General features: G+C 43.8%; 1 protein-coding gene across 1 annotated transcript in view; it reads left to right on the top strand.

Moving 5' to 3' along the window:
* PPP1R35 (protein phosphatase 1 regulatory subunit 35) overlaps positions 1–26,758 on the top strand; it is a 29,181-nt gene extending 2,423 nt beyond the window's left edge. Inside the window, exons 2-5 of the mRNA XM_030187089.1 lie at positions 9,082–9,353; positions 10,219–10,630; positions 19,561–19,691; positions 25,542–26,758. Of these exons, the coding sequence (XP_030042949.1) occupies positions 9,108–9,353; positions 10,219–10,630; positions 19,561–19,691; positions 25,542–25,715 (963 nt within the window). The 5' untranslated portion in view covers positions 9,082–9,107 and the 3' untranslated portion in view covers positions 25,716–26,758. The remainder of the gene's footprint in view (positions 1–9,081; positions 9,354–10,218; positions 10,631–19,560; positions 19,692–25,541) is intronic.

Here is a 26,758-nt window from a genome sequence, read left to right as displayed (position 1 = left end):
TGGTGGTTGTTTTTTTTGAACATAAGAATGGCCCTACTGGGTCAGACCGATGGTCCATCTAGCCTAGTATCCTGCTTCCAACAGTGGCTATTCCAGGTCACAAGTACCTGGCAGAAACCCAAACAGTAGAAACATTCCGTGCTACCGATCCCAGGGCAAGTAGTGGCTTTTCCCATGTCTCTTAATAGCAGATTATGGACTTTTCCTCCAGGAATTTTCCAAACCTTTTTGTTTAAACCCAGATTCGCTAACTACTGCCACTACGGCCTCCCGCAGTAAGTTCCAGAGCTTAACAATTGGTTGAGTGAAAAAAAATATTGTCCTCGATTTGTTTTAAATGTGCAACTACGTAACTTCATTGAATGTCCCCTAGTTTTGTACTTCTTGAAAGAGTAATATTAGAATAAGCAGTCGATTAACATCTGTTCTGTGCCACTTAGGATTTTGTAGACCTCTGTCGTATCTACCTTCAGACATCTGTACTCCAAGCTGAAGAGCCCTAACCTCTTAAGCTTTCTTTATATGAGAGGGGTTCAATCCCCTTTTACCATATTATGGGCCCTGTTTACTAAGCTGCGCTAGAGGCATGTTAGCGCATAATATTTCTATGGGCACCTACACAGCGCATGCTAATTTTGTGCATAGGCTAAAAACGCCAGTAAACAGGGCCCAATGTTTGTGTGTATGGTTTAGTCTGTTGCTTTCTTGTTAGCAATTCATTTTTTTAAAATCATCTTTACTGAGGTTATTTAACAATGCAATAGTACAAAATCATGTAGAGCCAGTTTGTATTCATTATTAAAATGTTATGTATGTATACAGCGAGGAATACAATATTCCACCATAAAAAAAAATAGACAAGTTAGAATTATCTTTCCAATGTTGAATAATTTAGAGCTAAGGAAATAAGAAAATCAAACAGAGAGGCTTCTTCGTCTGAGAGAGAATAAGATATTACAAGAGATTTCCAAATAATGTGTTTAAAAGCCAAAGGTTCTGTAAACTATAATTTCCTGTATTTTGGAGCAAATATCAATCCAACTATTACAATCAAATAATATATGTTTAAGTGACAGGACCAACATAAACGGGTAGGGGAAAATTTGCTTTTAAACAATTTAATAGGGGTCCATAAGGCTCTATGTTGAAGGAAGAAAGATTGAGTGAAAGAGGAAGAGCGAGAAGGTCTAGGGCCGAAGAGCCAGAAAAGAGACCATTGTTTATCTGACAGTTGCTCGCTAGAATCAGTTTCCCAAGCTTTCTGAGAAGAAGAGCATAATTGTTTAGAGTGAATTCGAAATATAAAATACTGAGGCGGAGCATTTACCAGAGACAAGGAGAGATTGAAAGGGGAGAGAAGGAAGTAAAATATTAATATTTAAATTAGTAGGAAGTGTAGCCTTTTCTAGTCTGTGCCAGTTAAAACATTGCGAGTCAGAGAGGGAAAATTCTTGTTGCAATTATGCAAATGATTTAAATTTCCATTAGACATTAATTGAGGAAGAAGCCAGAAATTATTTTCCTCATGTCAAAGGGGCCAATCATATGGCTTATCACTGTTTATTAGAGGATTATTCCAAATTGGCATATCATAGAGAACTTTTGGTTTGTTTGAGAAGTAAAATTTGAATCTTTTAATAGCATCAGTAGTGGCGAAATAACTAGTAAAGACTTGATCAGATAGGAGATGTAGTGGTGAATAGGATGTATTAAATACTTTTCAAAAATAAGGCAAGTTGGGAAAGAGGAAGGAGAGAATTTCAAAAATTCTGTCATCCATAAACAGAAACCACTTTAAGGCTTGATTTAAAATGAATGATTGGTGATATTGCGTGAAGTTTGGAAAATTGACGACTCCTTTTTCTTTTGGAAGGTGTAATATTTTTAATGTGGGGAGGTTTTTTTCTTCTGTAAGAAGCTAATTAAAATGTTTATTGATTTATAGATACCTCTTCACTTTGCCAAGTCATAATGGTTAATATATAATTTATTTTTGGTGTAGGGGTCATTTTAATAGATTCTAGTCTGCCCAACCAACTAAGAAATAGAGAGGACCAATGGGAAGTTATATCTTTCAGAAAGGATAAAAGAGTGGTAATATTTTTATTAATGGTAGCTTCAATAGATTTATTGGAAAAAAAAACCTAGGTATTTAATGAAATCTGTTCGGATTTTAAATGGAAAGGATGCTAAATTTTGAAAGTCAACTAAATTATTAAGGGATCCTTTTACTAAGGTACACCAAAAAATGGCCTGCGCTGGTGTAGACACGTGTATTGGATGTGCGCAGGTCCCTTGTTCAGCACACCTGCAAAAAAGGCCTTTTTTTTTTGGCTGAAAATGGACGTGCGGCAGAATAAAAATTGGCGCGCTTCCATTTTGGGCGTGAGACCTTGCCACCACCCATTGACCTAGCAGTAAAGTCTCATGCGTTAACCAGGCAGTAATGGTCTATGTGCGTACAATGCCAATTACCGGCAGGTTAGCACCGCATACCGGAAAATTTCCAGTGCGCCTAGTGGACGCAGGTAAAAAAATGAAATTACTGCCTGGGCCTTTTATAGCTGGGCGGTAGTTCAAAATTGACATGCCTACGCAGCTTAGAAAAAGGGCCCCTAACAGGTGAATTGGGGGTGCTATAAAGAAGTAAATAATCTATACTTTGCAGCAGAGCGCTTTAGCCAGGGTCTAATTGCAAGAAATTGTTTGCGGCACTCATATTTAATCGAGGCTTTGGATTTAACCAGTTGTAGGATTTGTAAGGTATGCTGTTATCGCAGCAATTTTGAGGTATGTAGGACGGAGTGCGGTGTGCACGTTCTAATTCCAGTGGAGGAGATGGATTAAAGTTTAGAATCTTAGGAATCCATTCAGTCAAAAAAGTCATGATGTCTGGTCCTTCTCTTTTTTTCAGGTAGATCTAGTATTCTGAAACTGCAGCGTCTTAAGCGATTATTGAGATCTTCCACTGAAACGATTTTTGTAGACACGGTAGAGCTTGTAGTTGTTGATCCATGTGCACTCAGTCTGAGTTCCGTTGAATCCATTTTCACTGAAAGCGACTTGAATTTAAGTTTTATATTAAGGACATCTTCCTTAATCTCGGATAGAGATTTACTATTTTCGGTGATTAGATCTTTAACTAGCCGCAATTCCTGCAAGATGGAAAGCAGTGAAATTTCTTTTTCTTTATCCGGTTTCTATTTGCATGGTGATGGAGGTTCAGATTTTTGATGCTTAAACCCTTGATTTCGTGAATAAGAATGATCAAGTTTGATATTTTTTTGAAGCAGCCATTAGAGTAGAATCCGGATATCTACAGATTGAGTTGAAAAACTTCAAACTGACCACAGGATGCCAAAAATAAAGTAGGGAGAGAGCCGAGCTAAAGCTCTATGCCATCTTCTATGCTTCTCATTAGTGCGCCCCCCCCCCCCCCATTAGCAATTCATTTTAAGTTTGCAAGGAAATAAGTAAAGCTTTGTATTCTGGATTCGGGTGCCCAGAGAAGGGGTATTGCAATACTTTTTTGGAAAACCCTGTCTTACTCTGCTAAGACTGTTTGCTTGTTTTTGCAGATGCCATGGGCTATTTTTACTTTTACAGTTGTGGGAGCAGAGCCGAGGGTTCTAGCTCCTGGGGGTCTATGACCCCATGCCTCTGATAGCCGTTTCTGTCTGGAGCTTTTACAGCATCTTCTCCCTTACTCTGACAGATCTTTTTAATAATAAATAGTAGGTGATTTGAACCTTGTGTAAACCCCAATATTCTGCAAGGGGATTTGGAAGGGTGGGTTGCGGGATGCTTTTTCTTTTGCACAGGCATTGGATTTAGTTGATGCTTGGAGGGGCATAATCGAAAGGGACGCTCAAGTTTTGCTGAGGATGTCCTCGCAAAACGTCCCGATGGAGGGGCTGAGAAACCCATATTATCGAAACAAGATGGGTGCCCATCTTTCGTTTCGATAATACGGTCGGGGACGCCCAAATCTTGAACTTTAGGTCGTCCCTAGAGATGGTCATCCTTAGACTTGGGTCGTTTCTGATTTTCGGCGATAATGGAAACTAAGGACGCCCATCTCAGGATCAAATGCAAGCCCTTTGGTCGTGGGAGGAGCCAGCATTCGTAGTGCACTGGTCCCTCTGACATGCCAGGACACCAATCGGGCACCCTAGGGGGCACTGCAGTGGACTTCAGAAATTGCTCCCAGGTACATAGCTCCCTTACCTTGTGTGCTGAGCCCCCCAAAACCCACTCCCCACAACTGTACACCACTACCATAACCCTTAAGGGTGAAGCGGGCACCTAGATTTGGGTACAGTGGGTTTGTGGTGGGTTTTGGAGGGCTCACATTTACCACCACAAGTGTAACAGTAGGAGGGGGGGATGGGCCGGGGTCCGCCTGCCTGAAGTGCACTGCACCCACTAAAACTGCTCCAGGGACCTGCATACTGCTGCGATGGACCTGAGTTTATCTCTATATATGTAATGTTGGTCTGTTTTTACATTTATTAGTTTTATTATAAGTTTTACTAATACACTTTTATGTTTAATGGCAGTACTGTTACTGAAGCCCCTGATGCAGCCCTGGTTAGGGTGAAACAAGGCCTTGTCGGGCCTATTTTATTTTTTTCTTATGTGTGGTGAATAAATTGAACATTTTGGATTACATCTGTGTGATCTGCTCTTTTGTGCTCCATGGCATCATGGGTGGACCCTGAGTAGCGATCACACACATCCGCAATCTCCCCCCCCCCCCCCCCCCCCCCCGGGCATCACACATGACCTGTTCACGGAATGGTATGATTTTCTATTCCTATAGATGCCCTTATGTGCCTGTGGGTTGGGGGAGGGAAGCGGTCTATGGTGTAGAACTGAGCTATGGTGTGGGCAGTACTGGATAATGTAATATAGTGTGAGGTATGTGTGAAGAAGGCATCGATGAACTGGACTAGATGGTTACAGATGGTGGGATGGGTGAGACCTGAATTGACTGCTAACACTGACTGGAAAGTGCCGGTGGTCAGAAAGGTGAGGGAGGCAGTAACCTTCAGGTGGACTGGCACTGGATTATTCCTGTGTGTTCTGGCCTGGAGAAGGAGTTGTAATTGGTCAGAGGTGCCCCATAGCAGCCCTATCAAACTGGCATCTAGTAAGGCATTCCTGATCATTGAAGTCCAGGCTAGAGAGTTGCACAGGGACAGAAATCCAACCCGTCCCCATTCGTCCCCGTAGAGAATGTAACCCGTCCCCGCCCGTCGTCGTAGGGAATCTAACCCGTCTCCGCCTGTCCCCACTGGGAATCTAACCCGTCCCTGCCCATCCTCGCAAGAATTTAACCTGTCCTCGCCCACAAGAATTTAATGGTACATTAAAAAAAATTCCTGTCAGTTCCCTCAGTCTCTGGGTTTGAGCCGCAGCACTGCAGGCAAGGAAGGAACGGAAGTTGGAACACTCTGGTGCGCACATATAAGACTTCTCTGATTCACTGGCACTGTGTGCTAAGAGAACACCACATGCACGCGCCAGTAGGTCAGGTGACATCTAATGCTCATGCTTATGTCAGAGCTGAGGTCTGCGCATCAGCCCGGAAGCAGAGAGGATTAATATTAATAGAAAATGACAGCAGATGAAAACCGGATCAGTCCATCCAGTCTGCCCAATAGTCACAATCATTATCCATTCATGTTTAAATCAACAATGAATGTGATATTATATACTTGATGATGGTCTTTCTGTGGCGTTTCTGGGACATAGACCATAGAAGTCCGCCTGGCCCTATCCTTATGTTCCAACTGCTGGAGTTGCCCTCAAAGCCCACTCCAGCCTATTCATCTTCTCATTTGCGGGACACAGACCGTAAAAGTCTGTCCAGCACTGTCCTCATGTTCCAGCCACTAAAGTTGCTGTCTAAACCCTTTCCAGCCCATCCAAAACCAGATTGCCATATATGAGACACAGACTGTACAGGTCTCCCAGTAACATAACATAGTAGCATAGTAGATGACGACAGAAAAAGACCTGCACGGTCCATCTAGTCTGCCCAACAAGATAAACTCATATGTGCTACTTCTTGTGTATACGTTACCTTGATTTGTATCTGCCATTTTCAGGATACAGACCGTAGAAGTCTTGCCCAGAACTAGCCCCACCACCCAAACACCAGCCCCGCCTCCCAATCTCGGCTAAGCTTCTGAGGATCCATTCCTTCTGCACACGATTCCTTTGTTTATCCCACGCATGCTTGAATTCCGCTACCGTTTTCCTCTCCACCACCTCCCGCGGGAGGGCATTCCAAGTATCTACCACTCTCTCCGTGAAAAAGTACTTCCTGACATTTTTCTAGAGTCTGCCCCCCCTTCACTCTTATATCATGTCCTCTCGTTCTACCGCCCTCCCATCTCCGGAAAAGGTTCATTTGCGGATTAATACCTTTCAAATATTTGAACGTCTGTATCATATCACCCCTGTTTCTCCTTTCCTCAAGGGTATACATGTTCAGGTCAGCAAGTCTCTCCTCATACGTCTTGTAACGTAAATCCCATACCATTCTCGTAGCTTTTCTTTGCACCGCTTCCATTTTTTTTTTACATCCTTAGCAAGGTACGGCCTCCAGAACTGAACACAATACTCCAGATGGGGCCTCACCAATGACTTATACAGGGGCATCAACACCTCTTTTCTTCTGCTGGTCACACCTCTCTCTATACAGCCTAGCAACCTTCTGGCTACGGCCACCGCCTTGTCACACTATTTCGTCGCCTTCAGATCCTCAGATACTATCACCCCAAGATCCCTCTCCCCGTCCGTAACTATCAGACTCTCCCCGCCTAACACATATTTCTCCCGTGGATTTCTACTCCCTAAGTGCATCACTTTGCATTTCTTTGCATTGGTATTGGCCCTAGTTCATCACAGCCAGAGTCACCATGAGGCATATTTTCAAAGCACTTAGCCTTCCAAAGTTCCATAGAAACCTATGGAACTTTGGAAGGCTAAGTGCTTTGAAAATATGCCTCCATGTAAGTGTCACACGACACATCCACACACATGCAGCCATTTAAGTTTAGGTTTTTTTATAACTTCCATTTTCTAAATAGAGATCCTCTGTGTTCATCCCATGCCTTTTTGAATATCGTCACCATTTGTATCTCTACCACCTCCTTAATGGAGGCTTTTGACGTCTGTGCTATTAGCAAGGAGGTGGAGGAGACAGCACTCAAAGAACTTGGTAGGTGGCGCAAGTGCAGTATACACTTCCACGGGAACCCCACAGAAACTGCTTCCGTCCCCACGGGATCCCCGCAGAACTGCTTCCGTCCCCGCGGGAATCCCGTTCCCGTGCAAGTCTCTAGTCCAGGCCCTAAAGGAGTGGCCTAGTGGTTAGAGCAACGGTCTTGAAATCCAGAGGTGGCAGGTTCAAATCCCACTGCTGCTCCTTGTGATCTTGGGCAAGTCACTTAACCCTCCATTGCCTCAGGTACAAACTTAGATTGTGAGCCCTCCTGGGACAGAGAAATATCCAGAGTACCTTGAGCTACTACTGAAAAAGGTGTGAGCAAAATCCAAATAAATAAAGACTCTCTGATAGGGATATCTCCTCCAGGGTCTCCCCTCCAAACTCATCCACAGCCAACAAAGCATCAGCCACAATAGCATTCAGTGCATCCATGCTGGACGTTAAGGTGTCTCACTGCCACAGGCTCAACCCACTGACCCCAGAAACAGCACTGTGCACACCTCCACCTACTGCACCTCGAGAGATCCAGCAACATCAAACGGTCCTCACACACACCCAGCTGCACAAGGCACTCGCTCTCCCACCAGCAACAATGAGAGACGCAGGACAAGCAGGTAGGGAGGTATAATGTCAGGTTTGGGGACAGTGAGGACTTGGTTGGGGAAGTGGGCTAGATACAGAGGAAGGGGGGCTAGCAGGTGTGGGCAAGGATGAGAAGGTGAGACACAGAGGAGGCAAGGCAGGCAATGTGAGGGTGAACAGGTTCAGACTGGGCCAAATAAACAAAGGTAACAAAGCACTCGGGAAGTCTCTGGTATTTCTCACAGGTGACCACTTCCACTCTCCAACTCAGCAAATTCACAAGTGGGTCCAAAGACAGGTTGGTCCTTACCCTAGACGCTTTTAAAACAGATATAATTCAAAACATTTTTCTTTCCGTCCCAGGAGTTGTTTTGCTATCCTTTATTGCCCAAAAAGGTCAATCATATAAAGTGCTTTTTTTTTTTTTTTTGTAGGAAAAAGGGTACCGGTACTCACTATGGGCAGGACCACCACCTATGACTCCACCCCTATTGTAGCCACACCCCTTATACCAACCATGGCACATATAAACAGGCATTATTGAAAATATTATACCAGTATAGGAGAAAAAAATAACTTGAATTTGTTTCATTATAAATACAGTAATTTCTGTAAGATGTTACAGCTCCAGTATACCCAGTGCAAAATAAGATAGCAGATGTAAATTCTCTGCTCAAAGCTCCTTTGAGCAGGGAATGTCCTTCTTTGTTAAATTGTACAGCGCTGCGTAACCCTAGTAGCGCTTTAGAAATGTTAAGTAGTCCTGTCTTTTTATTTTCCAATGTTTTTATTGATGGTAAAGTCATTGTAACAATCAGCATACCCAATGTATTACCAACACAGAGTCAAACAAACCAGTAAGTAACAAGATATCCGATCTACCATCATGACTGAATAAATAGGGATGGGCTGGAGTGTAAATTTTAAGGGGCTTTGACGTTAGCTCCAGAACTTAGTACAAGAACAGTGCTGGGTAGACTTCTACGGTCTGTGCCCTGAGAAAGGCAAGGACAAATCAAACTCGGGTATAAAGTATCACATACCATGTAAAATGAGTTTATCTTGTTGAGCAGACTAGATGGGCCATACAGGTCTTTATCTGCCATCTTTTACTATATGTGTATATGTATGTATATATAGATAGAGATGTATGTGTACATACATACATACATACATACATACATACATAGGAATAAAAAAATTTCTATATTTTTGCTTTTGACTTAGTTAATAAATAAATTCTCCTGCATTTCTTACAGGTGCATGTCACGTCTGAAGATTTATAATGAAATTTCTTTCTGCGGACTTCCCAAACAAGAAATACACACCTAATAACTATACAGATGAGGAAAGTGTCCCCACTGACACCGTCCCCCAGCCACTTGCCCTACGTGTAGACTGCGCCGAGTCCCTCTCTGACCTGGACATCTCTGGCACACCTGAAAAACTGGGGGGAGGCAGCACACCATGGGGAATCCTGAAAAAGAGCGAGGAAGGTGGCAGTGGAGGCAAGAAAGGGAATCACCGACAGGTGAGAGCGGGGCAGGTGGAGAAGGGCTCTGAAGCTAATACAAGGGGGACAGTACCAGTACCTGAGAAAGGAAATTATAAACTGCTTAGGTCTAGGCGATATATAAATATTTAACATAAATCAATTCAGTGTTGCTCTCTTTAGGACAGCATATGCATTCACTATAGCTCCACTTCAGGGCAGCATAAAGGTCAAGTCCTTAACTGCTGCTCCCTCTGGGGTAGTATCCTTCTGAAGAAGTGAATATTTGTTTTTTAACCATAGGTCTGACTCAACATGGTGTACATCAGGCTTGCCAACCTTTTTCTATCAGGGGCCACATTTTATATTTTGTAACATTCAGAGGGCCAAAACACGAACCATCATATTTTGCCATTTGATTTGTCAAATATGACAGTGCATTGTCCCCTCCCCAGCTTTCATTCAGTCTTGCTTGTGTAACTCCCTAACCTTCACTCAGTCTCGCTCTCGCTCATGTAACTCCCCAACCTTCGCTCACTTGCTGTCGCTCACCTGTCTTTGGCTGCAGAAGAAATGGTGGGATTCCTTCTTCCCCACTACAACTTGGTTTTCTGCGGGCTGGAGCCACGCCATGCTGGAATTTTGGGTTGGTCTTGCGAGACTTGAAACTGTGAGATCAACCTGAACTTCTGGCGCAGTGCAGTTAATGCTTACAGAGAGCTGAGTTGCACTGGGGAAGCAGGAATTGCGCTTGAAGCAATGCTCTAAGCAGAAAATAAAGCACTTGATGGGCCAGATCGGACAAGCCTGGTGTACATCTTACTAATTACGTCTTAGATTCTTTTGGGGTAAGTTCAGTACTGATGATCCACATATTTGATTAAGCTCTGGTTCTGTTCTGCAGGTCCGCTTTCACTTCAGCTGTGATCTGGAAAGGAGCGAGTCAGACATCCTGCGTTCTAGCCTGCCTGAACCTCTGGAGGAAGGGGGAGAAGACTCCAGGACACTCTCCATGCTATTTGGAAATTGCAGAGCAGTTGAAGGGGCTGTTGATGCTACAGGGGATTCCAGAGAGAGCAAGCAACCTGACAGAACTAAGCTTCTTACTGAAAACCGGCAGCGCAAAAAGGGCCAGCGATCAAAGCAGAATGATGCTCCATGCAGCCTGGGCTCCCCAGACTATAACACCTCCCTAGTATTGGGGCAACAGATGCTGGAGGTTACGGAGAAGGGTTTCGATGCTAGGAAAGCAGTGGCAGATCAGCTGCGGAAGTCTTCTGTCGCTCGACAGTGTGTGGATGGGAAGGTGGCTGAAGGTGTGCCTTAAGGTTTAGGGTTGATTTTGTTTGTGGGATTTGAGTGAGGAACCACTAGGCTTCAAGTCATCAGTAATGTCTCAGCTGGGCTTACTTTTCTCCCGTTGCTTTAATAGCCATGCAGTTTCAATTTATTTAAGAAATGCTGGAGCAACATTTCGATAAATGCAATGGTGGTAAAAGATGACAGGCTGTACTCTCACTGGGAGTTCTGGGAAGGGTAAAATTACCAGACGTATCGTCTTTTTTTTTTTTTTTTTCTTGAATCCTTAATCATAAAAGAAAGTAGGGGGTTTCTCGAGTGGTAGCACAGTGTACCTCCATATGCTACCTCTTAACGGACATTTCCCTTAGGCCAGGAGTGGGCAGCCTCTGTCCTTGAGGGCCATAACTCAGTTGGGTTTTCAGGATTTTCCCAATAAATATGCATGAGATCTATTTGCATACAGTGGAGGCAGTGCTTGCAAATAGTTCTCATGTATGTTAATTGGGGAAATCCTGAAAAGCCAATTGGGTTGTGACCCTCGAGGACAGAGTTGGGCCTACCGACGTAGGGCAGGAGTGGGCAATCTTCTCCTGGATATGATTCACTCTTCTGCCAGCAGGAGGCAAACACTTTATATGACTGCCCTTCTTTCTCTTCCAGTTTCACTATGAAACTTGACCTTTGCTGGACCCTGTTTTCTTGCTGTACCTGCATGGGTTAAACATAGTGAGGCCTGCAGAGGAGGATAAGCAGTCGCAGGTAAGAGCTGCTGCTGCTGCTTTCCTCCTCCTGAACATAGGGGGAGGATATAGTAGGAGAGAACAAGTAAGGGGATCTGAGGGACCGTGGGGGCTGAGGGTGAGAAAATGAACAAAGGTGCTATGTTCTCTGCAGGCAAGTAGAGGAATGCAGGTACACTGTAAATGACTTCATTTGATAGAGCCTTGTGTGACGGAATTCTCCTTCAGCTCGGAAAAGTCTAAATTAGACACCTCTGAGCACGAGCAGGGGTTCCCGCACTGCCCTGGGCTCTCATAATAACATAGGTGTTTGCCATACTGGGAAAGACCGAAGGTCCGTCAAGCCCAGCATCCTGTTTCCAACAGTGGCCAATCCAGGTTACATGTACCTGGCAAAAATCCCAAAACAGTACATTTTATGCTGGTTATCATAGAAATAAGCAGTGGATTTTCTCCAAGTCCATCTTAATAATGGCTTATGGACTTTTCTTTTAGGAAGGGGAAAAGGACGGTGGTAGGAGTGTACTACCGTTCGCACAACCAGGATGAGCAGACGGATGCTGTCATATTAAAGGAAATTAGGCACGCTAATAAAATGGGCAACGCGATAATAATGGGTGATTTCAATTATCCCAATATAGACTGGGTTAATGTAGCATCGGGGCACGGCAAGGAGGTAAAATTCCTTGATGAAATCAAGGACTGCTTTATGGAGTGGAGGGAGTGGCCTAGTGGTTAGGGTGGTGGACTTTGGTCCTGGGGAACTGAGTTCGATTCCCACTTCAGGCACAGGCAGCTCCTTGTGACTCTGGGCAAGTCACTTAACCCTCCATTGTCCCATGTAAGCCGCATTGAGCCTGCCATGAGTGGGAAAGCGCAGGGTACAAATGTAACAAAAATAAAATAGATACTATTGGAGATTCTACATGGAATGTTGCTACTATTGGAGAGTCTACATGGAATGTTGCTATTTCACTAGCAACATTCCATGTAGAAGGCTGCGCAGGCTTCTGTTTCTGTGAGTCTGACGTCCTGCACGTATGTGCAGGACGTCAGACTCACAGAAGCAGAAGCCTGCGCGGCCACATTGGTGATCTGCAAGGGCCGACTTCTACATGGAATGTTGCTAGTGTAATAGCAACATTCCATGTAGAATCTCAAATAGTAGCAACAGTGGAGGAGTGGCCTAGTGGTTAGGGTGGTGGACTTTGGTCCTGGAGAACTGAGTTCGATTCCCACTTCAGGCACAGGCAGCTCCTTGTGACTCTGGGCAAGTCACTTAACCCTTCATTGCCCCAGGTAAGCCGCATTGAGCCTGCCATGAGTGGGAAAGCGCGGGGTACAAATGTAACAAAAATAAATAAAAAATAAATACAGGAACCGACGAGAGAAGGAAAAATTCTAGATCTTGTCATTTGTGGAGCACATGATCTGGTATGGGAGGTAACGGTGCAGGGGCCGCTTGATAACAGTGATCATAATATGATCAGCTTTGAAATCTGCTTTCAAAAAAGTAGCCAACGGAAGTCAAATATGTTGGTGTTTAACTTCAAAAAAGGGAGCTATGATAAAATGAGAAGAATGGTAAAAAAAAGAGGTGCGAAGGATAGAGTAAAAAACCCTACAACAGGCGTGGATGCTCTTCGAAAACACCGTCCTGGAGGCCCAGGCCAAATATATTCCATGTATCAGTAAAGGAGGGCAGAAGACCAAACGACAACCGGCATGGTTAAAAAGAGAGGTGAACGAGGCTATTGGAACAAAAAGAGAATCCTTCAGAAAATGGAAGAAAGAACCGACTGAAGATAATAAAAAGTGACATAAGGAATGTGAAATCAGATGCAAAGCGCTGATAAGAAAGGCTAAGAAGGACTTTGAAAGAAAGATAGCGGTAGAGGCAAAAACACACAGTAAAAGTTTTTTCAGGTATATTAAAAGCAGGAAACCGGCAAAAGAATCGGTTGGGCCACTGGATGACCGGGGGAGTAAAAGGCACTCAGGGAAGATAAAGATATAGCGGAAAGCTTAAATTAGTTCTTTGCCTCAGTCTTCACCGAGGAAGATTTGGTTGGGATACCGGTGCCAGACAGGGTATTCAAGGCTGACGAGTCGGAGAAACTTAATGAAATCTCTGTAAACCTGGAGGATGTAATGGGGCAGTTCTGCAAACTAAAGAGTAGCAAATCTCCTGGGCCGGATGGCATTCATCCCAGGGTACTGATGGAACTAAAAAATGAGCTTGCGGAGCTACTGTTGTTGATATTTTTATTTATTGCGTTTGTATCCCACATTTTCCCACCTGTTTGCAGGCTCAATGTAGCTATGTAATTTATCCTTAAAATCGAGCATGGTACCGGAAGATTGGAGGGTCGCTAATGTAACACCAATTTTAAAGAAAGGCTCCAGGGGAGATCCGGGGAATTAGACCGGTGAGTCTGACGTTGGTGCCGGGCAAAATGGTAGAGACTATCATTAAGAACAAAATAACAGAGCACATTCTAAAGCATGGACTGATCAGACAAAGTCAGCATGGATTTAGTGAAGGGAAGTCTTGCCTCACCAATCTACTGCATTTCTTTGAAGGGGTAAACAAACACGTCGACAAAGGTGAGCCAGTGGATATTGTGTATCTGGATTTTCAGAAAGCGTTTGACAAAGTCCCTCATGAAAGGCTCCAGAGGAAATTGGAGAGTCATGGGATCGGAGGTAGTGTATTGTTATGGATTAAAAACTGGTTGAAAGATAGGAAACAGAGAGTAGGGTTAAATGGTCACTATTCGCAATGGAGAAGGGTAGTTAGTGGGGTCCCTCAGGGTTCTGTTCTGGGACCGTTACTTTTTAATATTTTCATAAATGACCTGGAGGTGGGGGTAACTAGTGAGGTTATCTAATTTGCTGATGACACAAAGTTGTTCAAGGTCGTCAAATCGTGGGAAGATTGTGAAAAGTTGCAGGAAGATCTTGCGAGACTAGGAGACTGGGAGTATAAATGGCAGATAACGTTTAATGTGAACAAGTGCAAAGTGATGCATGTGGGAAAGAGGAACCCAAACTATAGCTACGTCATGCAAGGTTCAGCATTAGGAGTTACGGAACGAGAAAGGGACCTGGGAGTCATCATTGATGATGTGTTGAAATCTTCTGCTCAGTATGCTGAGCAGAGGGTTTCAATGTAACATCAACAATGATATCTAGATCCTTTTCCTGGTCTGATGCCTAATGTGGAACCTTGCATCATGTAGCTATAGTTCAGGTTCCTCTTTCCCATATGCATCACTTTGCAGTTGCTCACATTAAACGTCTTTTCAGTCTTTAACATCTGCAGGATGTGCCAGCGGCTCCCCTTTGTTCCTCCTTGGGTCTCTCCAGTCAGCTTCAACCAATTTTATTAATTTGTGAATGTCTGTGGTTTCTCTACCTTTCATGGCAGCACTTCTGCCGATGTCTACCCCTTCAGCGTCTTGGCCATCCCTTCAACCCATGGGTCTTGGAGTGACAGAAAACAGCAAAGTTGATCACAAAATGGCTGCGCAGCAAGCACCTATCTTGCCAGTTGGGGCTAGGGGCTCTAGAGCACATGGCCTGCAGAATTGGGACTGCTGCTCCACCTTGCCACCTTTAAGTACATAAGTAATGCCACACTAGGAAAAGACCAAAGGTCCATTGAGCCCAGCATCCTGTCCACGACAGCGGCCAATCCAGGTCAAGGGCACCAGGCGAGCTTCCCAAATGTACAAACATTCTATATATGTTATTCCTGGAATTGTGGATTTTTCCCAAGTCCATTTAGTAGTGGTTTATGGACTTGTCCTTTAGGAAACCGTCTAACCCCTTTTTAAACTCTGCTAAGCTAACCGCCTTCACCACGTTCTCTGACAACGAATTCCAGAGTTTAATTATGCGTTGGGTGAAGAAACATTTTCTCTGATTTGTTTTAAATTTACTACACTGTAGTTTCATCGCATGCCCCCTAGTCCTAGTATTTTTGGAAAGCATGAACAGACGCTTCACATCCACCTGTTCCACTCAATATTTTATATATGTCTATCATGTCTCCCCTCAGCCATCTCTTCTCCAAGCTGAAAAGCCCTAGCCTCCTTAGTTTTTCTTCATAGGGAAGTCATCCCATCCCCGCTATCATTTTAGTCGCCCTTCGCTGCACCTTTTCCAATTCTACTATATCTTGAGAAGCGGCGACCAGAATTGAACACAGTACTCAAGGTGCGGACGCACTATGGAGCGATATAACGGCATTATAACATCCTCACACCTGTTTTCCATACCTTTCCTAATAATACCCAACATTCTCCTGTCATTACTGATTGTCTCTCAAATGAGCTGTGAGCTGACAACTCTGTTAAGTAAATGAGCAACTAAGCATAAAGAGAAGTGAAAGCATTCTTACCGTAAGTCAGCAACTCTGTCTCCTGACAAAGGGAAAGGCCTCCAAAATCCTGTCCTTCAGTTATAAAGGGGCCCCTCCTACAAGAACAGCAAAAAATCCAATCATAGTACCATGCTTCTCCTTAGCCCAGCAGACTCAGCGGGACCAGGTATAACTTCTAGAGACTCTGCCAACAATGCAGTCGTACAGCTCCTTAAGTAGTTTGTTTAGGACAGCACAGTCATCCTGCAGTCGGAAGCACTACCAGCTTTTCTGCAGTATCCATCCAATTGCAGGAAAGCCCTCAGTGTTCTCCTTGCTCCTCACAACCTGCCTAGTCTCCACAGCAGCTCTGTTTGTGCCAGAACCGGACTATTTTGCTCAAAGTCCTTTGCGTTTGTAACTTGCTTAGCAGTGGTTTCCCCATGTCTATCTCAATAGCATTTCTTCAGGGACAAAGAATACGTTTTGTGCACTGGAGTATTTCACCAGGCATTTACATGGGTAACGAACAAAAAAAAAAAAAAAAAGAGCAACCAAGGAAAAAGTTTAAACATGGCTAAAGTAAGTTTCTGCCTATATCCAAATTCGTTGGCCAAAGAAGGAAGTTGTTGTATTTCTGAAGTCTCAAAAGCATACGTCCTGTTCAAACAAAACTCACTAATGTAGTGGATTGGCCTTTTTTCTTCCTCTGCAGAATTCCTTAGAATGGCTAATATATCCAAAGATTATTGAGCATTTTTCTCCACTCTATTTTTTTTTTCGCTGTCAAAAAATAAACCTTATTAAACGGAGGTAAAGATGAATCCACCATACCTAATATTTCTACTATATATTTCTTCCAGGATATTAAAGGTGTTTGACAATAGACTTGAAAAATGAGAAGCTTTAAATTTAAACGTCTTAACTGGTTTTCAGTTGGCTCCAATTTTCTATGTATTAAGCTTTTATCCTTAGACAGCCGATTGATTTTTCTCTATTTTCAGCATTTATTCTTTTCTGTTGTATGTCTTGAGTAAGACTTTGTTGCTTTTGAAATATTGTTTCCACAGTTGCTACCAAAGTTGCAATTTCTGATGAACATTTTGATAACGATTAAAACCTTTCTTCTCAAGAGCAACTTTTCTATACCTAATACAATCAATGGTCCTAAGCCATGCAGATTATTGCAACGGAATCTACGCGGGCTGCAAAGAACAACTCATAAAAAAAACTCCAGACCGCCCAAAATACAGCAGCCAGGCTGATATTCAGCAAAACACGCTTCGAAAGTGCCAAACCCCTTCGGGAAAAGTTGCATTGGCTCCCAATCAAAGAACGGATCATCTTCAAAATCTGCACCTTAGTCCACAAAATCATGTACGGCGTAGTCCCAGGATACATGACAGACCTTATAGACTTACCAATAAGAAACAAAGTCAGATCGTCAAGATCCTACCTTAACCTACACTACCCAAATTGCAAAGGACTGAAATACAAAACAACTTACGCAGCCGTTTTCTCCTACATAAGCGCACAACTATGGAATGGGCTCCCAAAAGCTGTGAAAACAATCCACGACCACCTGAACTAAAAACCAACCTCTTCAAAAAGGGCTACCCCAACGACCCCACGTAACCCTCTTCACCTACCAACACAGCATGACTTTGATCGAACAGGACATCATGCAATCTTCATTCCGACCCTCCACTTATACCTCATACGATCACTATACAACTTTGTATTTGTTATCCACCGACTGGGCAAACGCCTTTGATGGTACTATGTAAACCACATTGAGCCTGCAAATAGGTGGGAAAATGTGGGGTACGAATGCAACAAATAAATAATGAAGAGTCCATCATAACTGACATTTGCCATATGGTGATACCATACCTGGCACAGCAGAAGGCTTTTAACACTCCATGTTTATAGCAATTGTGTCCACCTGGTTGGAGCTGCCTCCTCCTGATTCAGGCTGTTGGGATCCCACACAGACTACTGTGACAACAGTGTCTGCTCCCAACACTGTTGATGGAACACTGTCCCTGGACAAAGTTCCTGCTTCCACTATGCTCAATTGCCACAGCATTGTATTCATTTCTGGGGTCTTTGGGGAGGGCACAGGAGAAGCAAGTGCATTCAGCTGGAGACACCTCCCCTCTCCAAGTGGCTCCATCAATGGATGCCGCAGCAGAGGATTAGTCCAAACATAATGAGGGTCGTGACTGGGCAAATTGGAGAATGTTCTGTTGAGAGACCGCTGGAACTGGATCAACATTCGGGTCGACCAGAACCTTTCCACGGCACTTAGGAGCCTTCTCAGCAAGCTGCTGCCATCTTGACTCTGCCCCTCAAACAGTTTTTCTAATAGCTGTAAGCACAGCAAGGAGTCGTTGAACTACAAGCCCTAATTCAGTGTCCGCCTTACACTTAATTTATCAGCACAAGATGCAGTGTTTGTCTAACCAGTTTCACACAACCTATTTGCATATTAACTGCTTAGCTTTCCTCACTTTTCATTCCACTGCCCATTTCAACGTTCCAGGGCCTCCACTTCAAGTAAGATTTATGTGGCCCTTACCTGTAACAATATAGACAGCAGGGAACTGCAGGCACTCTCCCCTCCTCCATCCCCTTAAAAAAACAAAACAGGAAACCAAAAAGAATAACCAACTACAGAATTATGAAACTTTGATTCGCTTTAGCTTGGATATAGACTGGGAGTCATGGGAACCCAAAGCCGCACTGGAAACCCCCACGCATACTCAGAGATCTCATTTAGACTTTTAAGAGTGTGGCTGTATTCCCTTGTCTGTGGAGAAACCCCTGTTTAAGCAGCTTCACTACCTGTGCCTGTCAGCAGTAGGGGAACCTCCTTGATGAGAGACTGCTAACCAAGATGGATATACAGAGGTAGAGAGTAATGAAGAGCAGTTGATCTGGTTAAAGTGTATTAGTTTTGAGAGGCAAGGGAGCCAGTTAGCGGAAGGGAGGAGAGCAGAGCTTAGGGATGGGGTGAATTCAAGGATTAATGCAAGCTAACTTTCAAAGGTGCATTTATGAAAATGTAAAAGTATATAAATGCCTTTGTTTTTGAATAGAGTCCCACATTTACTTTAAGTTAATGCGTTTTTAGGTATCTGGAAATTACACATTTTGAGAGTATAGCAGATTATTGTAGTTTTTCATGGGCCAGCCCTCCTCATCCACTGCAGATGGACTAGTTGCTCACAACTGATACAAGGAGAAACGTGTCCCAGATTCATTGACCAAAAATCGGATAACCATGGAGTGGGATGCTTCTTGGTATTCCCAAACATAGCGTAGGAACATCATTAAAACAGCCCCCCCTCCCACCATGGTACTCATTGTGGTTTAGCTGGTATTAAAGATACAATTTTTGTTTTGCTAATGCCAGCCATGACTTTGTTGAGTATCATTTCAATAGAGTAATGGCAGCCATTCACTTTTTGCTTTGCCTCTTGCTGTTATTGCCAAGTTGCCCAGTTCCAGGAGGGAGATTTTGGGCCAGTCCTAGATTTTCAGCCAGCCGTATATGGGACCTGTAGCATTGATTTCAATGGGTAAAATCAGGAGCTACAAATAATACACTGTTTTGGGATGTATGGTCAAAACCAGGACTAGATATAGTCTCCATCCTGGAGCTGGGTAACTTGGCAGCTCTGTGTTGCTTTCCTTTAATTATGAGCTGTGACGTATACCTCAGCTGTTTATTCAGGCCTCTACTTGTAGTGAGGCCTTTATCCTCATCAAAATGGGTGCAGGTACTTAATTCTGTTATTTAGAGAGTACCAACATCTACTTATATTGTCTACAGGGATGAATATCCCGCGAGAAAAGCAGCTCTTCCAGGGACTGGTGAGCTTGCAGGTTCCGACAGAAGAGATTCTGAGCTCTGCTGTGCAGGAGAAGTTGTCGATGGTGAAGCCTCGGCTGGACACAAAGAAGGTAAAGAAGACTTAAATCAGCACAGACAGGATATGAGGTCTACTTTCTGGGTCAGTGGTTCTTTGTGTGACTTTGGTGAATCACTTTATCTTTTGAGCCTGTTTGGATGGGCAGAATATTAAGTATAAGCAAATAAGTACATTTCAGTCTCTTGAGCTCTATTCATTGAGGACAAGCAGGATACAATAGTTTTACGGGTGATGTCATCCTAATGGAGCCCACATGGGAACATTCCCCAGCCTGTTTTCCCAGACCTTTCAGAATGTTGTTGCACCACACACCTTCCCACCTGCCATTGTTGTGTGGGACCTAGCCACTCACCATTTATTCACAGCTGAACAGTTACACTTCAAATGTCGTTGCCATTAAAGTTTCCCCCCCCCCCCCCCCCCCTTTTTTTGTTTTCATGACCCACTCTGGTCTCCTTAGGCCTCTGGCTCCTGACTGGGTAAAATGTTTTCATCCATCTATCTATTTTTGTAGATATGTTCCAAAAAAAAATTCCCAGTGACTTTAAAAGTGTTCAGATGTAACAGGACCATATCTATTACGGATACTAGTTGATGTCTACAATGCTGTGGACCCAATCATGTGTTCCACATCTTGTCTCCTAGGTTCACAGAGGTTAAGGAGGGGAATCTGTGATCAAGGGAAGCAGTTAAATGTAATATGGTGGAGATAAGTGGTTCCACTTTTTTTTTTTCTATATCTTATTCTTATTTTTAATTTTTATTGTAAACCACTATGATCTGTATAAGCCTGGCAGTATAGAAAATATTAATCAACCTAAACTGTTCTCCTTGGCTCCCTTCATTGGACACTGGGGATGTATCGGCATTGGGAGTACCTCGATAACACTTGATACTGAGTGTTGATAGAAGCCATCGGAGTTGGTTATTCTCTAATCCCCCCCCCCAAAGGAAAAGGAAGAATTGGTTCTCATCCTCTTCGGCACTGAGGGTTAAAGATGGCAGAGGTCAAAGTGCACTAACATTGGTCTCTTTTGATGCATAGTACCAAGAGCATTGAGGTACTGAGATCGCTGGTGCCCTCAAAGCATCCCTGATGTGAGGACCACTCATCCTTAACATTGGAGAAACAGCAACAGCATCCAAGGAGCTGACACACAGCTTCGAATGCACCCTAAGTGTGTAAGGAGGTATGGTGCCCCCCCCCCCCCCCACAGTCTTCGTCAGTGATCGCCTTCGAGGAGTAGCTTCTTTACACAGAGCTATGGCTTCACAAGCATCGATGCTAAGGCTTGAGGGGGTACAACTGATACTCAGAGCTCACCTGCTTGACAATGAGGCCTTGAAGGGCATCAGGTTCATTGCAGACTGTGCAAATGTCTCTCTGCAGCCCATTGGGAGAGGCTGCTTCCCCAGTGTACTGTCTTGACGCTACAAGCCCAGGCCTGACCAAGAGATTAGTCACTCAAGGCAGGCAGAGACTTGGACATCTCCTGCAGAGTGAGTTATCTTCTTGGTGGAAGGGTCCACTGATCTTCATTCAGATCTCTCTCCACCTCATAAGAGATGTAACCTCCCAAGAGAGCTCTCATTCATTGATTTTTGTCAGGGAAATGGCTAAGTCCATCCCATTTCTTTTTTGAGAAGGAGGCAGAAACACTGGACATCCTCCAGTTTGACAGCCTCCCTAAGGAAGCTGTGATAATGCCCATTCACAGAATCCTGAAGCAGTGCAGATGAAAAAATGGGAGATTCCTCTCTCTGTACAGCAGATTAACAAGAAGGTTGAGTCTATATAGAGTTCAAAAGGCTTTGGGATTTGAGAGGCTACAGCTTTCTCACCATTCCATGGTGTTGGAATGTACTCTGAAAAGGGCCAGTAGTTTGAAGACTTACTCCTTGGTTACCCCTAGGAGAGAGACAAGAACTCCAGTTGTTTAGTAAGAAGTTTTCCAGAATGTTATGCTTACATCCCACATAATTTATTACCAGCTCTTCATGAGTATACACTTGGTATACACTTGGTGAAACATTGTGCACAGTGTGTCAGAGTTTGCTGACACTCCTCCAGGACAAAAAAGTTGATGTACATCATCAGCTAGTAGTCAAAGGGAAGGAGTATGGAAAATACAGAGTCTGTTCAGATCCTTTGCAATCAGGATTGGCATCCAGAGAATTGCATGGCTGCATACCTTGGACTCCAGGCCAGAAGTGCAGGAGAAGCTGGTGGGCATGCCATGCCATGCCATGGAGAAAATCTTCTTCACAGAGAATGTGCAAGAGGCTGCCATTCTTATCAAGTAGCACTCGGACACGCTTGAGGCCCTCTCCAGGCCTACTTCTGGCCTGACCTCCTCTTCCAGTAGTTTTGTTTTTTTTTAAGCAAAGGGACAACGGAGGACTTTCCACTCTTAAAGTCATAGGTATCCTCCTCCTGCTCCTCTTAAAACTTAGATCTCACTTTTGCACTAGACAGCTGACATTCCAAAAAGCCCAATGAAATTCCGTTGAGGCGGAAGAACTCCAAAATCCCACAAAGAAAACAGCAGTGAACAGGCAGTGGGAAGTGGGCCATGGGCTCAAGAGACCAGGACAACAGACTGGGGTCTTAAATAATTTTATTAGACTCAATACAGATCTGTGTTTTGGCTACAGGCCCGCCTAAGGCGTATTATTAACGAACAGATATGTAAGTCTTCAATAAGTATTCCTTGAGTACTGGTGCAGTAGATTGGTTTTGAAAAAGACCTTGGTCGAAAACAAACATAAGCACTGAATCCATACATCTGTAAACAATCTTTCTCAACATCAAACATCCATAGAGACCATCAGGATCATGCATCCTCTGATTTCCCTCCTGAGGAAGAGGAAGGATTTGTCCTCTGTGCTGAGGAAGTGGGATAAGAAGATGTGGGACATTGGGTGGAGGCCAGGGCACACAACCCTCTATTATTCTCCCCCCCCCCCCCCCTTGAGGAAAGGTGCTGAAAGCATCAAGGCACTGAGGTCAGCAATGACCTTGAAGCACCCTCAGCATAAAGGTAGCTGCCCTACTTGACATTTGGAGGAGGGGATGCAGTATCTTCCAGAGAGCTGCAACTTTGCACCTAATACATCTCAAGTACTTCTGAATGAAATAACCACACTGAGTCTCTGTCTTTCAGCCCTTGAGGAGCATCTGTCGATCTCCAGCCCTTTGATGGGGTGAGCTGCTTCTTTGATTTTTGTACAGGAGATGGTAAAGTCCATCCCATTTGAGTTGGAAACTGAAAATGAGCCCATCTTCCAGTTTGACTGCCCCCCACCCCAGAAAGCTGTGATAGTGCCTATACACAGGATCCTGAAGCTAATACAGATAAAGATGTGAGAGGACCTCTGTACAGCAAGTGAGCAGTAAGGTCAACTCAGTCTACAAAGTTCAGAAGGCTCCTGAATTCAAGAAGCTCCAGCTTCCTCGCCACTGCTAGGGCGAAGATTCAAACCTGGTATAAATCGATTCAAATAATAAGAATGAGATGAACTTGGATCAGTTCAATATTTTTGCACTACAGCAATCCAAGTGACCAATAATTATTCTTTATTACTTTAAATAATCTTCTTGTATTCTGATTGAATGGGGAAAAGGACTTCAGTCACCAGAGAAGTGTTACACCTTTTTGCTGGCCCAAACTCACCACAGCCCCCTGTCTGCTTATAACAAGGACCGACCATCAGAATTCCATAAAGTCTAATGGTTTATTTAGCATAGCAAGATAAATAAAATCCTAATAACTTTCCTGGAATTGCTATCACTAATACTGATGTCTGACAAGGGTAAGTGCAGTGCCACTCGGTCCAGTATACATTCTTCCTGTAAATAGCCGTAACTGTATCCCCGATGTTCAAATGATCACAGAACAAAACCACATGAGCTGTAGATGGTAGCATGTCTTTAAGAACGTCTTCAGACAATAGAGGTCAGGTGGAAGAAAGTTGGAGCAGGTGTAATCGATGGATCTGATGGAATCCGAGGAATCTGAATCTCTCTTATTCCTGCACAGCCTTAAGTACCTTGTAAGATCGGACTTGGCTATTAAAACATTTCAAACAAGATCTCGTGGTTGATTGATTATTCATGCTGTCAAAACCACTAATCACTCAGCTAATCATTCAGATTCCTTATATGTGACCTTCAGTATATGCAGAGAGGCTCCAAAGTGGCTTTCATAATGTAAACAACATCCCTTCTTTAAGGAATTTTTGAATCTTCCAGGCTTGATCTAGCTGGTCACAGTGTCCTTGGGCTGATGTAATTATAAGGCCACCACCCTTTTGACTCAAAGAATCCATTTGATGGTACCGTCCTTCGGCTCAGGCCTGGTCAGGTTGAGTTCCTGAGATACATACAAAATGGTGGCAGAGATTCAAAGGGAGCACGTTATAGACGTGTTTCAGATGGAATGACAACTCCATGTAAATTTCCCATTGGGAATATATGTATAATCGTAAAGATTTCCCTATTGATGCTTGCTCCTGCTCCTAAGCAAGCACAGTTCATAAGTGCTTTTTTTGGCCAGGACTTAACACAGGGGACGGAGGACATTTAAAGCTCTTAATTCCCGTGCTGTGTTGATCATCAAAGGGGCGGAGAGGCTTCTGGTGCTTTCCTCCTTAATTGGCCTCACTTATACATAGAGTGACTCCTGTTCAGAATTCTATTTTTTTTTTTGGGGGGGGGGGGGGGTGCAATTCTATAACTGGGCATCTCCATTTGAGGATGTGTGGAGAGCCTAATCTGGGTGCCCAGATTGCATTCTGGAATGCTAGAATAACTCTGTAGTGGCACATATGCAGTTACATGTGCCCTTACAGAGTTAACGCTTAAGTGGGGGGGGGGGGGGCAGACTCAAGAAAAATGTCAGGAAGTAGTTTTTTCACAGAGAGAGTGGTGGAATGCCCTCCCACGGAAGGTGATGGAGATGAAAACGGTAACGGAATTCAAAAATGGGTGGGATAAACATAAAGGAACCCTGTTCAGAAGGAATGGATCCTCAGAAGCTTAGTGGAGATTGGGTGGCGGAGGTGGGGCTAGTGCTGGGCAGACTTCTACGGTCTATGCCCTGAAAATGGCAAGGATAAATCAAGGTCAGGTATACATATAAAGTAGCACATACGAGTTTATCTTGTTGGACAGACTGAATGGACCGTACCGGTCTTTATCTGCTGTCATCTACTATGTAAGTGCACTGCTATCACTTTTTGTGCGAAAGTGTACATTTAATGTGTCAAGTGCTAGTACTTGCACAAGCGGCATAAATGCACCTGCCCAGTTATACAGTTGCCCTTTTTACATGTAAGTGGAGGCCACCAAGTGCTACCATTCTTCTGTCTTCTCTACATTGACGCTCCCACTATACATGATGGTAAATTGTATTTGCTAGCAGCTCAGTATATTTCTGCAAAAGGCTCTATGTTAAAGGGGGCCAGATCTTGGATGTCTTGATTCCTTACCTCAATATACTGTGTAAAATGATGACCTGACTGCTGCTTATATCACCCTCCTGAAAGGTGTTAGAAAGGCTTATGCAGGGTTGTGTGCGCTTTCTATTCCATTTAGCATTAATAACTATGTCAAACAAAGTCTATCAGATGGGGACAATAGAAGAGGGAATGTTTTTTTTGTTGTTGTTGCTGCTGTTGTGGGGGGGGGGGGGGGGGAGAAAATTCTCCAAAAGGCATCTGCCCCAGAACCCCGAGGGAGCAACGTCGTGACAAATTCCCTGCAGTACAAGCCAGCACACACTTAGCACTAACCCCCCCCCCCCCCCCCCCCCCCCCCCCCCCCCCCCCAAATATAACTTACACTTTAACACTTTATTTTTCATCTTTGCTTCTATTGTAGGCTAGTAGTAATGGAGGTCCAGACTTGCAGATGTTCTATAATGCCTTGGAACTCTTCTGGGAAAGCCCCTACCTGGGTATGGAGGCACCTCCTTTGACACCTCAGCGACTGCATGCGAAGCCCAGGGTGGCAGCATTTGACATGTTCAGGAAGCTGCAGCAGTGGGAGACATAGCCCTTGAGATGGCAGGGGAACATCATGGGCTGTTGGTCTCCTCTGGAAGCAATCCCATTCTTGAAGCCACGTGGCCATGAATAAATGAACTTTAGTTCATTGGCAGGATTACGGGAACCCTCAGACTAAGGGGACAGATAACATTTCTTCTTAGTGTGTCCTGTTTTTCCTAAAACAAAGGGCTGTTTAGAAGACCCAGACTTCCAAACTGACTGAACTATGTAAATCTGCATTGTGTGTGTGTGGCTTATGAATATTCTTTTGGGTAGAAGCAAAAGCCAGACCTAGCTGTGTTTATGTAGGAATCTGAGGCTTTGTAAAGCAGTGTTTCCAAGGTCCAGTCCTGGAGTAGCCCTTGCCAGTCAAGTTTTCAGGATATCTACAATAATAAATATGCATGATCTTGATTTGCATACATTGTCTCCTGACTGTCAAGGGCTACTCCAGGACGGACTTGGTGCAACACTGCTCTAAAGGAGCTGAGGTAGGCTGAGAGGGACAGGATGATGTAGAAAGCCTGGCCTTGGAATTTCATACCTCTCTAGTTGTGCTAGGGCAGGGGTGTCCAATCTCAGTCCTCAGCAGGCCATGTTTTCAGGATTTCCCCAATGGCATTTGTGCACCCACTTAGGCCATGTAAAAGGAGGGAGGAAATGGTGTGTAAATGTTGCACTTAGCATGTAACTTATAATATTTTATAAGTTATACACCTAAGTGTAGGACCTGCCCTCATGCACACCCCTTTGCAGTTGTGTGTTATGTGGGTTGTGCACTTAAGCGCATGAATGTTACATTCACCGTATTCTATAATCTTAGAGTGCAAATAGCGCTTATGTTTAGATGCTAAGGTAATAGAATTAGAGGGTTGATGTATCTGTTCTTTATTATAAAATCGGCTGTGTCTGTTACAAAATCCTGATCAAAGTCTCTTCTCTCAGCAATGTAATATTTTGATGTGCTATACTTCAAATGTACAAATATTTTTAAAATGTGATTACTGTAAAGAAAATTAAAATTTTTAAAGAACAAATAAATCGTGTTCA

This window comes from Microcaecilia unicolor, chromosome 14, assembly GCF_901765095.1.
Source record: "Microcaecilia unicolor chromosome 14, aMicUni1.1, whole genome shotgun sequence".
NCBI classification, from domain to species: Eukaryota; Metazoa; Chordata; class Amphibia; order Gymnophiona; family Siphonopidae; genus Microcaecilia; species Microcaecilia unicolor.
Note: the sequence above shows the minus strand (reverse complement) of the source record. Positions and strands in the feature narration are given on the sequence as shown.